This window comes from Protomyctophum bolini (assembly GCF_963924005.1).
Source record: "Protomyctophum bolini genome assembly, chromosome: 15".
NCBI classification, from domain to species: Eukaryota; Metazoa; Chordata; class Actinopteri; order Myctophiformes; family Myctophidae; genus Protomyctophum; species Protomyctophum bolini.
In genome coordinates this window covers 3966530-3982178 of record NC_137876.1, presented here as the reverse complement: position 1 = coordinate 3982178, position 15649 = coordinate 3966530, and the positions used below count along the sequence as shown (strand labels likewise).

The 15649-nt window shown below is 47.6% G+C and overlaps 1 protein-coding gene across 1 annotated transcript in view; it reads right to left on the bottom strand.

The window, feature by feature from the left end:
* clmna (calmin a) overlaps positions 1–15649 on the bottom strand; it is a 66843-nt gene that overhangs the window by 5680 nt on the left and 45514 nt on the right. Inside the window, exons 8-12 of the mRNA XM_080783661.1 lie at positions 14631–14713; positions 11515–14118; positions 9230–9483; positions 8399–8489; positions 7190–7245 (exon numbers count right to left, since the gene is read on the bottom strand). Of these exons, the coding sequence (XP_080639787.1) occupies positions 7190–7245; positions 8399–8489; positions 9230–9483; positions 11515–14118; positions 14631–14713 (3088 nt within the window). The remainder of the gene's footprint in view (positions 1–7189; positions 7246–8398; positions 8490–9229; positions 9484–11514; positions 14119–14630; positions 14714–15649) is intronic.

Below are 15649 nucleotides of genomic sequence, written 5' to 3'. Positions count from 1 at the left end.
CTGCTATTTTTCAATAGCTAAAGCACGACATGATGCTAATAGCAAAATGGGTTCCCGGCCAAAATGGGTTAAACTAAAACTAACAAAAATGGAAAACTAGAATTGAAAAAGCATTTTAGTTTAACTGAAATAGATTATTTTTTTAAACTGAAACTGCATTGTGTGTCTACAAAACAAACTCAAAGTAAAAAAGCCTATTTGTACGCACGCACGCGTATGGACATAAGTACCGGCCAGGTGAACAAAGGTTCATTCAGTTGTCTTCCCACGAGAGACAGCAGGTTAATTACTGGCACCTGTGTCACGCCTACCACCCCCAGGGCAAGAGAACTCTGACTCGTAAAGATAACATCTGAGACACACAAACTCACAAGGCTGGCTTTCAAAGAGTTATCAGATGCAGACCAAAGGTTTATATTTGATATAAATATTTGATGTCAATTTGGTTATGTGTCCTTGATTCCTTTATCTACAGAATCCAACAGTGTCCCTTGATGTTTGTTGTCGTTTTGAGTGCCGGAATGTCGTCGTATACGAGGAAAATAACTGACGTAGGGGCTGAAACTTGAGTCACGACACCAGCTGGCAGATGTCTTCACAGACCATCTTCAACCTCTCCCTTTGTTCCTGTACCTGAGACAACAAAAGCTCGCTCCCTGAACGACTACCACTCTGTCACACTCGCTGTGATTTGGATCTTCTCACTATCCGACGCTGAGTCACTGGATTTTGCAAACAAACAACCTCACGTATAGGTTGAGATCCGGAACCGGGCGAACCGGACCAGACACTGGAGGTGCCGGAAACCGGGTTTCCATCACGCTTGGAACCGTTTCCGGAACCGGGCTCTAGATTATTACACTGTCAGCCAGAGCTGGTATGAACCGGTATTATTACACTGTCAGCCAGAGCTGGTATGAACCGGTATTATTACACTGTCAGCCAGAGCTGGTATTATTACACTGTCAGCCAGAGCTGGTATGAACCGGTATTATTACACTGTCAGCCAGAGCTGGTATGAACCGGTATTATTACACTGTCAGCCAGAGCTGGTATGAACCGGTCATAATTATCACACTGTCAGCCAGAGCTGGTATGAACCGGTATTATTACACTGTCAGCCAGAGCTGGTATGAACCGGTCATAATTATCACACTGTCAGCCAGGACAGGTTGGTGCTTTCAGTCAGAAAATGCCGACCTCGTTCCGAATTAAAATGGGAAAATGGTGCTGGAGCATCTGGGCCCAATGTAGCAGGGCTCAGGGACTCTTTCTATCCCCAGGCATTAGACTCATTTTATTTTAGTCCACAGTTTGGTGGAAGCTCTGCCTGCCCTACAATGCATCGAAAACCTTGAACCTATTACTGAGTTTGGTCTTCTGGACTTCTGAGTAACAGTTATTAGACATTAGAGGGGGGAAGAAAACGACAGGGAGATTTCTTCTATTTTTATTTTCTTTAATTACCTTTATATTGTTAACTCATTTTCAACCTATCTTCATTACCGATACCAGTTTTTTTCCCAAGGGCTGTGGAATGGACATTTCAGTGTTTCAGATGTGGAGTGGCTGTTATGTGGAGTGGACATGTCTGGGTTTCAGAGGGCTGTTATGTGGAGTGGACATGTCAGGGTTTCAGAGGAGGGCTGTTATGTGGAGTGGACATGTCTGGGTTTCAGAGGGCTGTTATGTGGAGTGGACATGTCAGGGTTTCAGAGGAGGGCTGTTATGTGGAGTGGACATGTCTGGGTTTCAGAGGGCTGTTATGTGGAGTGGACATGTCAGGGTTTCAGAGGAGGGCTGTTATGTGGAGTGGACATGTCTGGGTTTCAGAGGGCTGTTATGTGGAGTGGACATGTCAGGGTTTCAGAGGAGGGCTGTTATGTGGAGTGGACATTGTAAATATTCTGTTTGTGCATTCTACTATTATGGTACTTACGGTTCTGTCACTATGGTACATCCCACTACCCAGCGGGCTTTGCACTATGCGCGGGCTTTAGCAGACAGTCTATTATATGAATCAATGGCAGTGGCCAGGTTGTTGTTTTACGCTATGTTCAACTGATATAAAGTTTCATATTACAAAGAAGAAGGTTGTCGTTTTTGATTTATCAATGGTAGCAGAGGATGGCTAACAACATTAACTACAGAGTCCCACCGGCGTTTGAAGAAAAGAAGTCTTATGAGAGCTGGAAAAATGAAGTTGAAATGTGGAAACGTGTCACTGAACTGGATCCGAAGAAACAGGCTTTAGCTGTTGCTCTTTCACTGACGGGACGAGCTAGAGATACAGCGTTGGAAATACCTGCGGACGATTTGAACAAAGATGATGGGATGAAGACACTTGTAGAGGCATTGGATAATGTATTCCTAAAAGAAGAAAAAGACCGGGCTTACGACGCATACACGGACTTTGACAAGACTCGGAGAGAACGTGACGTTTCCATGGCGGATTACATCGTCCATTTCGAGCAGAGGTACAACAAAATGCGAAAATTTGACATGACTCTTCCTGATACTGTTTTAGCATTTAAGTTGTTGGATACAGCCGATCTGGATGTTAAAGATAAGCAGCTTGCTCTTACAGCGTGTTCAACACTTACATTTGCAAGCATGAAGTCAGCTCTAAAAAGGATTTTTGGAGACAAGACTGTGTTATCCACGAGCAGCAGTGGAGGAATTCAAGTGCGACAAGACGAGCATGCTTTGTATGTTGATCAGAGGAAAGACGGTAAATACGGGAGCAAATTCCATCCCCAAACCAACCATGCGAGGGCGCCATTGACTGGCTCAAACCCACTGGACAGGTATGGAAAAAGAACAAAATGTGCTATTTGTCAGAGTACATTCCACTGGGCTAAGGACTGCCCACACAAAGCTGAGCATGTGAAAATGACGGAAGAAAATTCAGAGGCAGATCAAATTGAAAAGTGCAACATTACTTTGTTTTCTAAAGAGTCAATATCTGATGCTGAAATATTCATGGTGGAGGCCTTGGGTTCAGCTGTAATTGACACTGCATGCACCAGAACAGTCTGTGGTGAAAAATGGTTGGACAGTTACATTCATACACTGAAGAAGAGTGAGAGGAATAAAATGGAAAGTACACAGAGTAGAAGAGCTTTCAAGTTTGGTGATGGTCAAGTTGTTCATTCTACAAAAAAGGTGAAAGTCCCAGCTAAGATAGGCCAAACTAAGTGCCATATAGAGACTGAGGTGGTCCCAGTGGACATTCCTTTACTACTAAGCAAAGCATCACTTAAGAGGGCAAAAGCTGTGCTTGACATTGAGAATGATAAAGCCACAATGTTTCATGAACCTGTGCCCCTTGAAATCACCTCCTCTGGACACTACTGTGTCAGCATAGTGGACAGAGATTGCACAGCCACTTGTGAGAATGAACCCCAAGCTAATGAGGTTCTGGCCATAACAGATGACATGAGTAAAGATGAAAAACACAAAGCCTTGGTGAAACTTCACAAGCAGTTTGGACATGCTTCAGTTGATAAACTTAAAAAATTACTGACTAGTGCTGGAAGTAATGATGATGAGAGCATTACTATTTTGAATGACATTGTAAGCAGCTGCGAAACATGTCTCAGGTACAACAAACCCAAGCCAAAGCCATCAGTTGGTCTACCAATGGCTTCAACCTACAATGAAACTGTGGCATTAGATCTGCATGAGCTAGAACCTAATGTGTGGTACCTTCACATGATTGATCATTTCACCAGGTTCAGTGCTGGTAGTATTGTGACCACAAAAAAATCCAGTGAAATTGTGAGGCACTTTATTCATTCCTGGGTGAGTGTTCATGGAGCCCCGGCAAAACTTTTTTTTGACAACGGCGGAGAATTCAACAATGAGGAAATGAGAGACATGGCAGAGAACTTTAACATTGAAACCAAAACCACTGCTGCCTACAGTCCATGGAGTAATGGATTGTGTGAAAGGCATAACCAGACCCTTACAGAGATAATGTTAAAGGTGAAGAAAAGCAGTGGATGTGATTGGAAAACAGCCCTAGATTGGGCTCTCATGGCAAAGAATACAATGCACAATGTACATGGATTTAGTCCATATCAGCTAGTATTTGGGCAAAATCCAAACCTACCTTCTGTGCTAGTTGATAAACCGCCTGCCCTGGAGGGCACTACAATAAGTAAATGGGTAGGAAAGCACATTTCAGCATTGCATGAAGCAAGGACAGCGTTTACTGAGGCAGAGTGCTCTGAGAGAATCAGGAGAGCTCTACGCACACAGCTTCGCCCCACAGATGAACACTACGAAACTGGAGACAAAGTGTACTACAAAAGAATGGACTGCAATGAATGGAAAGGCCCTGGAGTGGTAATTGGACGGGACGGCGTGGTCATATTTGTTAGACATGGGGGCACCTATGTCCGGGTGCATCACTGTAGACTACGCAAGGCCAAAGATCACTACACTGACAAGTCAGGTGACAGCCAAGAAAGTCAGACAGAATATAATGCAGCAGAATGTGACATGAACAATGTTGTAAATGTACCTGATACTGAATCTAGTGATGTACCTGACACAGAGAATGCTGCAGGGGACTCTAATAATGACACAGACAACATTGAGCAGACCAATGATCCATCCAACCGACAACCTACTATCAGAAGAACAGACTGCAGTGAGAATCTAAAGGCAGGTCAATTCATTAAGTATGTGGAAAGAGACACTGGAATTTCACACACAGCAAAAGTGCTCAGCCGAGCAGGAAAAGCAACAGGAAAAAACAAGAACTGGTACAATCTGGAGTACACTGAGCCAGTTAGCCTCACTGGCACAACCAGGTCAGCTGACCTTTCACAGGTTGACACACTGCAGATTGAACTATTGGACAGGGTGGAACAGCCACCTGACAGACACCACGATGATGTACTGGTTACAAAGGATGTGTCATTTGAATCAGCTAAACTTACTGAAATCAGTAACTGGGAAAAACATGGAGTGTTCAATGAAGTAAAAAATATGGGACAAAAGTGTATTTCCACAAGATGGGTGTGCACACTCAAAGACACAGCAGACGGCATAGTTCCAAAAGCAAGACTAGTGGCGAGAGGTTTTGAAGAGCTAAACACAAAGGACCTCCCAAAGGACTCTCCAACATGTGCCTCAGAGTCTCTTAGACTACTCATGTCAGTGATATGTCAAAACCAATGGACACCCCACTCTATGGACATTAAGTCAGCATTCCTTCAAGGAAATGAGCTATCCCGAGACATTTATCTCCGTCCACCACCTGAAGCAAAGAGTGAAGGAACTCTGTGGAAGCTGAATAAATGTGTTTATGGACTAAATGATGCATCACTGTACTGGTACAATAGAGTTAAAGAAACAATGTTGCAAACTGGAGGAAAGATGTCACAAGTTGACCCTGCCATTTTTTATTGGTTGGATAATGATTGTAATGTGTCTGGAGTGCTTGCTTGTCATGTTGATGATTTTATCTGGGGTGGTTCACACAGTTTCGCAACAACAGTGATCCCTCACCTGCAAACTGCCTTCCAAGTGGGCAGAGAAGAACATGACAGTTTTCGCTATGTAGGCATGGAGTATGTCACTGAAAGTGGAGTAACTTATATGCATCAAGACCATTATATACAGAATCTTCAGCCAATTCACATGGACACCTCCAGAGCGATGAGCCGTGATGCTCCCCTGACTGAGAGTGAAATCGATGACCTTAGATCAAAGATAGGTCAACTTCTGTGGGTTGCCAGACAAAGTCGACCTGATATTATGTTTGATACTTGTGTCCTTGCTGCTAACATAAAACATGCTACTGTACAGAGTTTACATGACACAAACAAGGTGGTGAGAAAGCTAAAATCAGAAAAAGTGACACTGAAATTTCAGAACCTAGGAAAAGACAACTCTCTAAAGCTAGTAGTGTTCTGTGATGCCTCACTGGGAAACCTTCCAGATGGTGGCACTCAAGGGGGACATCTCATTGTGCTGATGGGTGAGGAAGGAAGATTCTCACCTGTTTATTGGCAGTCAAAGAAGATCAGGAGAGTCGTCCGAAGCACACTTGCTGGTGAAACACTCGCTCTCGCAGATGCTGTTGACAGTGCCATTTCTCTTTCTGACCTTCATGCAGAACTAACCACTGGACATCTTACCCAGCATGTCTTACCAATAGTGTGTGTCACTGATAACCACTCTCTTGCTGATGCCATCAAGTCTACTAAGTCAGTGACAGAGAAAAGGCTCCGCATTGAAATAAGTGGTATCAAGGAACTTCTTCAGAGCAAAAGAATCCAACGGATACTGTGGGCACCTACAGGAGAGCAGCTAGCTGATTGCTTGACAAAACGAGGTGCATCCGCACTTCAGCTCCTAAAGGCACTCAGTGTTGGAGTATGGAAACTGGAATAGAGACTCTTTTTCTTTTAACAGTAATTTTTGTTTTTGGTCATTATGTTCTTTCATGCCTATGGACATTAATAATAGACTTTGTTTCTTTGTTATAAAAAAAAAGGGAAAAAGAAAAGAAAAGTGGGAGATTGTAAATATTCTGTTTGTGCATTCTACTATTATGGTACTTACGGTTCTGTCACTATGGTACATCCCACTACCCAGCGGGCTTTGCACTATGCGCGGGCTTTAGCAGACAGTCTATTATATGAATCAATGGCAGTGGCCAGGTTGTTGTTTTACGCTATGTTCAACTGATATAAAGTTTCATATTACAAAGAAGAAGGTTGTCGTTTTTGACTTATCAGACATGTCATGTCTGTGTTTCAGAGGAGGCTGTTATGTGAACATTTCAGAAACCTTCCTTCCAGTGACTTAAAAACACATTATGTGTGCCCTTTCATTCTTTCAAAATGGCGACGTGGGGTTCCCACTTTTAGACCCACTTTTTGACATCTTGAAAGATCTTTTGTATTTTTTATTTTACCAAGACCACAGACGTCCACAGACGTCTTGGGCACTGCATGCGGTCATTCCTATAGGACGCATGTGGATGTCTTGGGCACAAATGTTGTTGTTTTATGAGCGAAATATCCGCACACTGCCACTTGCACCTTCAAGAGAGGTTTTTAAATAGAACGCTTCATTCGTGTGTAGACCTCCCTGGGGCATGGCGTTGTGTATCAAAATACAGTGATGTTATTGTAGGATTTCCTCAACACACACTGGCAGTAATTCTTACCTGAGATCGGAGCCGTTGATGTGCACTTTGCTGGTCGACGCGTCCCTCTGATTGTCCTATACGTGGCATAGTAATGATAAAAGAAAGTATATTATGACTCGATAATACAAAATGAAAATATTCATTCATCAACTGTTACAAAACCATATGTCTAGGGGTAAAAGGTAATCTGAAAAAAATCTGGGGTAAAGCGGCTATCTGAAGCCAATGCGTATACTAGCTCAGCGATTCTCAAAAAAGGACTTTTTTTATTTTCACAGGGAATTGTAGAAAAATAGATCTACAAGCTCATAGCACGGCACAAAGTGAGCTTCTTATATCTGCTGTATTTGAATAGAGGGTATGCGCATGCTTAAAGTGAATGGCACATCGAGTGGCAAAGCAACAGGCAAAGTGAGTTTAACATTGTTTTAATGTTGTTTAATGCAATCAGATATTACTTTTCTGTTTGGATGTCTTGGCTGTCCAGGCCAGGAAAGTAGTTTTTTGCCACTCAGCCGGCATTCCTGCATAACGTCCGGGTTTGATGATGATGTCACGCTCATACCCTCTATAGCTAAAGTATAGAAAACCTTTCTTGTGACCACCGCGCTTTGACTTGTGGTTCGTTACCCGTTCAAATCATATCAGATATAACGGTAATGGGTCACACACTCCAAGACTGCACCTGCACTATTACCACCCCTTTAAAACTCTCCACACTGATGAAGGCTGGACAGCCGAAACGTTTGTGTATTCCATAATAGCTAAAGTATATCATAATGGTTAACGTGGTTACAATTATTGTGACGCTATATCAGCTCATTTTGCTGGGGGTCACCCTTATGTTAGCCTGGAACTCACCTATGCTTTCTATGGCATAGGCAGGATCCGCCGGGAGAAACTATGCGCAGCTGCGCGACATGAGACTAATTACTTAGAGCGACAGAGAGAGAGAGGAGTGTGTGTGTGTGTGTGTGTGTACGGGTGTGTGCGTCAATTTAACAAAGTTGCAGACGATCAGGAATTAGCAGAGAGTGATCAACGTTTACGCCACTTTATGCCAAATTGAAGTGGACTCGGACCCAGACTTTTTTTTTTCTCCCTGGAAATAAAAACGTCTGGGTTTCCGAGGCTACCCTTATGTATACCCTTGGCCTGCAGACCCCACATCTAGTCTGCGCCAGCCAGGGACCTCCAGCAGCAAAGATTTGAGTAAAGAAGACTAACCTTGGGCTCGGTGGAAGCCGTCCCCTTTCTACGACGGAGGACCATGCAGGTCAGGCCTTCGTCCACTCCACTGCTGCTCTGAGCTCCACTGCTGCAACGACATGAAGGACACTCAGTAAGGCCTGAATGATGATATCCCATTCATTTAGACCTGACTCTAGATTCTACAACATGTCCTCTAAATCAGTGTTCTGAAAATCCTATGTTTCTATGTGTCATGTGGTGCTCAACCTTCTTCATGTCAAGGACCCCCAGAATGATCTGTATTTGGCCGCCGACCCCCATCTGAAAATATGTTGTTCCAGGAACCCCCCCCCCCCCCAGAAGCAAAGATTTGAGTTAAAAATGTTCGCTCTGCCCAGGCGGTGGCGTAACCGTCTGGGCACCCGACTGGTAATCCAGTCGCAGTGTGCCACGGGTTCGACTCCCGAGCCCGACACGGCCTTTACTGCATGTCTTCCCCCCATCTCTCTCCCGTTTTCCTGTCAGCCTACTGTCTGTCCCTTAAAAAAAACTAAAAAAAAGTTCGCTCTGAAATAATATATATTCAAAGATTTGCACCACATTTTCACGATTTTTCAAAAATAGTAGACCTATTAGTTCATATAGAGCTTGTAGATCTGCTCGTCTTGGTTTTAGTCGACGAAAACAACAGCGGTTCCACGGCCTCCCAAAAGCAGCAGGGGGAGATGCTTATAACAGGCCTGAGGAGGATGACTTCAGCCGGGAGGACTTTTAAGGCCATACTCGGGCAGAAACTGGAAGGGTAGACGCCGGAGCCCTGGCCTCCCCCCCCCCCCCTCAGTGATACCAGGAATAGGAACACCTTACCTCATAGCCTCGGTGTTTGCTCTGGCGCAGGAGGACGCGTTCTGGCCCTCCTCTGTCTCGGTGAGGTCAGCGAATTCTCCAAGGAGGAGCAGGCTCTCGGCCCGCTCGATGTCCGTCCCTCCCGCTGTGACCTCCCCACCTCTGGGATCCAACAGGGATCCTTCTTCTTCTCCTTCTTCCCAGGGTTCGTCTTCTTCAGACGACGATGACTCGGGCGCTTCGCTGAGCTCCCGGCGCCCTCCTTCTGTGATCTGCTGCAGAGGTTTGTAAGAGAAGTTTTGAAATGAGAATACTATCCACCTGTTGGTTGTCTGTCAGAGGACCTATTCTTACAGGAGGCCAATGTCTGACCATGTTTGACCACTACTGACCACACCTCCAATGTATTCTTTGCTATCGTTGTGTATAAGAGAGAGAAATGTAAAGGGCTCAGGAGGCTTGCATACGTGCACCTCCCTGGGCTGGTGAACCCTTGTATTAAAAAGTATCATTGTCTCAGTCCACTCTCTGCCCTGTGTATTTCTTAATGACTCTGATGTGAGTTCTAAAAATATCTACCACAGGTTGGAGACGGCAGGAGAGAGAGAGAGAGAGAGAGAGAGAGAGAGAGAGAGAGAGAGAGATGGAAACATAGTTTCTTACATGTCTGTCTGTCTGTGTACTTCTGCATTACAGCATCCCCCCCTTTTTTATTCTTTATTTACCCAGGGTAATAGTTGCTCAATTTCAGAAACCCCCCACTACGCACACGCACGCACACACACACTCACACACACCTGGGGAGGGGAGCTGACCAGTACAACCACATTCGTATACTGTTGGCTGTTGTAATGTCTATGGTGTCAGACAGTCATAATGACGATGAAACCGTGGCCCAATTATGGAGTTACGCGTCACAGATACTGTATTATAGTGTCACAGATACTGTAGAGATACTGTATTAGTGTGACAGATACTGTACGCATCGGCGTCTCGTGAAGCCATGCCGTTAACTTTAACCCATTTTGGACTGAGGTCGATTAAAAGAAAGGCTTCTAAATCCTAAACAAAAATCGGAAAAAAACATGTTTCTATGTCAGTGGTCCTCAACCTTTTTCATGTCAAGGACCCCCAGAATTATCTCTATTGGGCCACGGACCCCTATCTTAAAATATGTAGTTCCAGGGACCCCCCCAGAAGCCAATATTTTAGTTAAAAATGTTCTTAAATATATATTCAAATATTTGCTTAAATGCATGATACAATATTATGCATGCGTGAATGCATGTCATACATTCATATTTAATGCATACTGTAACACACGTGTGTGTGGGGGGTGTACTTCTTCAATGTATTTATTATATAACAGTTCTGAATATCAGGCCTTTACATTAACTTTTCAAGGCACTTGGCCGGAGCACGAACACACACAAATACATCTTAAAGGAGAATTCCATGCTAGAAGGCTTTCCCACCTTTATTCGTAGTTGTTACGTCCCCACCAAAGAGGTCCAGGTGTTATTTTGTGCAAACGTGCATTATTGGCTATTTCCCCTAATATACTGTAAGCCCTCAATGGGGTTGAGTTTTTGTGCTAATTCGCTTATTTCCATCGAAATAAATAGTAAAGTGTGCCGCTTGGGATACTATTTACATTATGAAGAGAGGTTACAATCCAATGCCCCATTCAATTAAATTCAATTCAATTAATTTAAATTCACTTCATTGAGGGCTTATATTAGGGGAATTAGCCAATAATGCGATTTTGCACAAGATAACACCTGGACCTCTTTGGTGGGGACGTTAACAACTACGAATAAAGGTAAGAAAGCCTTATAGCATGGATTTAGGTAAATTTGGTGAATACATGTTTGATTATTAAATGAATATAAGTTAATGTCCCTAGGATGTCTGCGACGTCTGTGACGGACAAGTCAAATTTGAATGCACTTGTAGATGTATTATTTGTCCTGGACAACAGGACAATGTATCATATATATGTCAGTAGACCCATCAACAAAACCTTTGGTCACACAATTGAGAGAGGCAACCCCTGAATGTTGTAGTGGATAGTAAGAGATTAGGTTTGATGTTATTGTCATTTCTTTATGTACGTGTTTCTAATCTGCTGTAACACAAATTGCCCAGTTTGAGCCAACGCAGAGTATGGGTATGTTTGATCAATGATCTACTTCAGTGGTTTTCAACCATTTACATATCGAGGGTCCATTACGTATTCGGCATTTGACCTTAAAGACGGCTTTCGATCAATTCGCGTTAATTACCCCAAAAAATATCAAACTCACCTGGCTCTGTGTCGATGAAATCGCCGCGCGCCCAAAGTCGCCCCCCTCCTCGCCCGGCGCTCCGTCGGCCGTCGACGTCTCCTCTTCGTCCGTCGGGGAGCGGCGTCCTCCGTGCTTTTCTTCTCGGAGGGAGTCGGGCGGCGGCGTCACCGAGGCGGGCGCCGGCTGGAGGGCCAGCACGCTGAAGACGGGCGCGCCGTGGCTCTCCTCCTCGTCCTCCTCCTCTGGGAACATGGCCACCCCGCCGCTGTAGAACAGGTCCATGGGGTCCAGCTCGGCGTTGGTTAAGTAGAACGTGTCCACCACCACCACGTCTTCGGTTCCGTTCACTGCCGTCTCGCGGTCGGCCCGAGGTGGTTCCGCCACCGGCTCGTCGGCGTCACCGTGAGCACCGAGCAGATCGGTCGCAGCGCGGTCCTCCGCGGTGGTCGTTGTTTCCCGCTCAGAATGGAGACCGTGGCTCTCTAGGCCGGGGGGTGGTAGTAGTGGCGCCGTGATGTCATCATCGCCGATGATGACATCGCTTGCATGGTCGTCGCCGCCGCCTTTCTGTTGGCTTTCGTTTATGTCCACGCCCACGGCGGCTTCGGACACGAACGAATCCGCGAGCGACGCGGTCACGTCTGGATCGCGTGGGTCGACGACGTCGTCACCGAAATGACCGTTTTCCATCCCCGCCGCCGCCTGCCGCGTCGGGGCGTGTTCGGCCGTGGGACCTCCGTGGCGGCAGAGGGAACACCGGATGGACTTGCTGTGGATCTGTTCCCCGGAGTCGTGGCTGATCTCACCGAGCCGCTCGGTGCCGTTTACATCCGTCTCGTTATAGCCGGGACTTCTTCCAGAGGACCCAGAGGTCAGTGCCGGGGCTTCACCCCCAGTCTGACCCTCTTCACCCCCAGTCTGACCCTCCTCTTCACCCCCAGCCTGACCCTCCTCTTCACCCCCAGCCTGACCCTCCTCATCACCCCCAGCCTGACCCTCCTCTTCACCCCCAGCCTGACCCTCTTCACCCCCAGCCTGACCCTCTTCACCCCCAGCCTGACCCTCTGTTCCAGGGGAACCACATGTCCTGTGGTCGCCCTGATCGGGTGCGTCGTCGTCACGGGGCACGGACCCAGGGGCAATTAGGCAAGTGCTGCTGCTGCCCGGGTCCAGGTGTGATGTCGAAGCTTCGTTGGCCGAGGGACATTCCACAGCCAAAGAAGCTTCATCTTCCATAGTTTCATCAATCTGTGCAGCGGCGTCTAGAATTCCATCACCGGCGTTTTCTTGAAGACACTCGACGTGTCCGTTAAGCACGCCGTGACTCGTCTCCTTTTCACTTTCGACACTTTCCGTGGCGTCTTCGTTCGTTTCCATCAAGACCTCCAACTCCTCCGTTTCCTCCTCTGACATTTCAGACTCTTTTCTCTGACACACAGTGTTTGTCTCAGACGCCACTGGACTCTCTCTCTCCTCCACTGAAGTCTCTCTCTCCTCCACTGAACTCTCCTTCTCCACATGCGACCGTCCTTCATCGTCTCGTGAACCTCCACCGATCTCCACCGTTTCTTTCGCACATCCTCTTTGCCTCTTCGGTTCTTCGCGGATATCCGAGGCCGGCGGTTGATCCCCGAAGCCTGCTGGCGCCGGGTCGGTTCCCTCAGGCTCCTCCTCCAGGGAGAACCCGACCCCAGAATCGGGTTGCCGTGGCGCCTCGGAGGAGATGTCCAAAGAAGCCCGCTTCTCATTGGACATGGGATCTTTACCAAGTGGACTCGCGGAGTCCGTTCCTCCTTTATTCTCAGAGTCACTCGGATCAGGCCTGTCCTCAGAAGGCCCGTTCTGACCCAGGTTCTGACCCAGGTTCTGACCCAGGTCCTCGTCGTCTCTCTCGGAACACTCTCTCATCCTGTCCTGGGTGCTCTCCATGGAACTCAGCGAGTAGACGCCCTCGTCGATGAACAGCTCTGGGGGAAGCGACCTGTCCTGGGGGGGTTTGCCCGTGATCACCCCCAGGCCCTCGCTGAGAGCCGTGACGTCGTCTTCGGGGGCGTCTTCCCCCGAGCGCACGCCGCCGCCGTCCCACGCCACGCCGCTGTCGCACAGCGAGACGTCGCTCCGGCTCTCGCCCAGCCTCCTCTCCGGCGTCGTGGCCTCCGCCCCCCTGCCCAACGCCTCGCCGCCCAGCCAGGAGTCCGGCGAGCCGATGGCCGAGTCGACGGCGGGCGCCTCGGCCTCCGAGGAGCCGACGACCGACTCCACGTAGGAAGACCGAGGGGACTCGGAGCCGCCCACGACCACGGTGAAGACCCCGAGACCGGCAGGGACCTCTTCCCCCGGAGCGGGGTCCGCCAGCGAGTCCTCGCTGGCCCAGGCGCGGGTCCCGGACGGCAGGGAGGCGGGGGAGCGGCCTCCTCCCACCCTCCGGTCCCCCGACCCCGACGCGGAGATGAAGACCTTGGGCGGGGGCGGGACGCAGTCCCTGTGCGGCGGCGGGTAGGGCCTCTCCTTCAGGCGGCTTCGGTGGACGCCGTTCCTCCTCATGTCCGCCTCGCTGTCGTGGGCGCTGAGGCGCCCCATGGACACGCTGCGCTCTATCACCTGACTGGGCTCCTCCACGGGCTGGGGGGGGGGGGGGGGGGGGGAGAGGGAGGGGGGGAGGGAGGGAGAGAGAGAGAGGGAGAGAGATGGAGAGAGGGGGAGAGGGAGAGGGAGAGAGATGGAGGGAGAGGGAGAGGGAGAGGGAGAGAGAGAGAGACGGAAAGAAATGCAGGCAAGAGAGCAGGAGAGACCGAAAGACAAGACGAAGAAACAGTTAGTGACGGTCGAGTCGAGTATACAGCAGCACTGGACTATTTTCAGTATGCAACCAAGTGTAAAATGACTTTTTGGATCTCCCTTCCTAACATTTTAGCCTAGTTTCTATTTGTCGACGAAATTGTCAGTATATTTACTCTTAAGTTGAAGCCATCGTAGCTTAGTTTTCATTTAGTTTTTGTCGGTGAAAAAAAGGTGGTCGACGAACATTTTCCGTCTTAGTTTTATTCGACGAAAACGACGAAAACTGATTCACCAAAAAAATCTAACAAAAGTTAAAGTATTGGAGATGAGAGGTTTTATGTGTTCACACTCACCTCCTCCATGCCCGGGAAGTGTTCCAGGAACTGGGACACGTAGGTCATGATGGACTGCTCGTCCGGGGGGTTGATGGTCACGTCTGGCACATTGAGAAGACAGGGAGATGTTTAAAGTCAACATGCCGCCATGACGTTACAGACTGCATAGGAGCTGTTTATTTACCCCTCCTTGTTACCCCTCCTCGTTACAGACTGCATAGGAGCTGTTTATTTACCCCTCCTTGTTACCCCTCCTCGTTACAGACTGCATAGGAGCTCTTTATTTAACCCTCCTTGTTACCCCTCCTCGTTACAGACTGCATAGGAGCTGTTTATTTACCCCTCCTTGTTACCCCTCCTCGTTACAGACTGCATAGGATCTGTTTATTTACCCCTCCTTGTTACCCCTCCTCGTTACAGACTGCATAGGATCTGTTTATTTACCCCTCCTTGTTACCCCTCCTCGTTACAGACTGCATAGGATCTGTTTATTTACCCCTCCTTGTTACCCCTCCTCGTTACAGACTGCATAGGATCTGTTTATTTACCCCTCCTCGTTACAGACTGCATAGGATCTGTTTATTTACCCCTCCTTGTTACCCCTCCTCGTTACAGACTGCATAGGATCTGTTTATTTACCCCTCCTTGTTACCCCTCCTCGTTACAGACTGCATAGGATCTGTTTATTTACCCCTCCTTGTTACCCCTCCTCGTTACAGACTGCATAGGATCTGTTTATTTACCCCTCCTTGTTACCCCTCCTCGTTACAGACTGCATAGGATCTGTTTATTTACCCCTCCTTGTTACCCCTCCTCGTTACAGACTGCATAGGAGCTGTTTATTTACCCCTCTTTGTGGCGGGGCAAACAGTGATCCCAACAATGAGCCGCTAACATTCCGTTTTTTATCAAACACCTCAAACCAAGAAAGGATTCAGAGAAAGATGCAGCCGAAGATCACGGCCATTGCAGGAGTCCATGGAGCCACCATTGTGGTTTACTGCGATGTTTAGTGCGATGCCCAGGCTGAAGGCCTT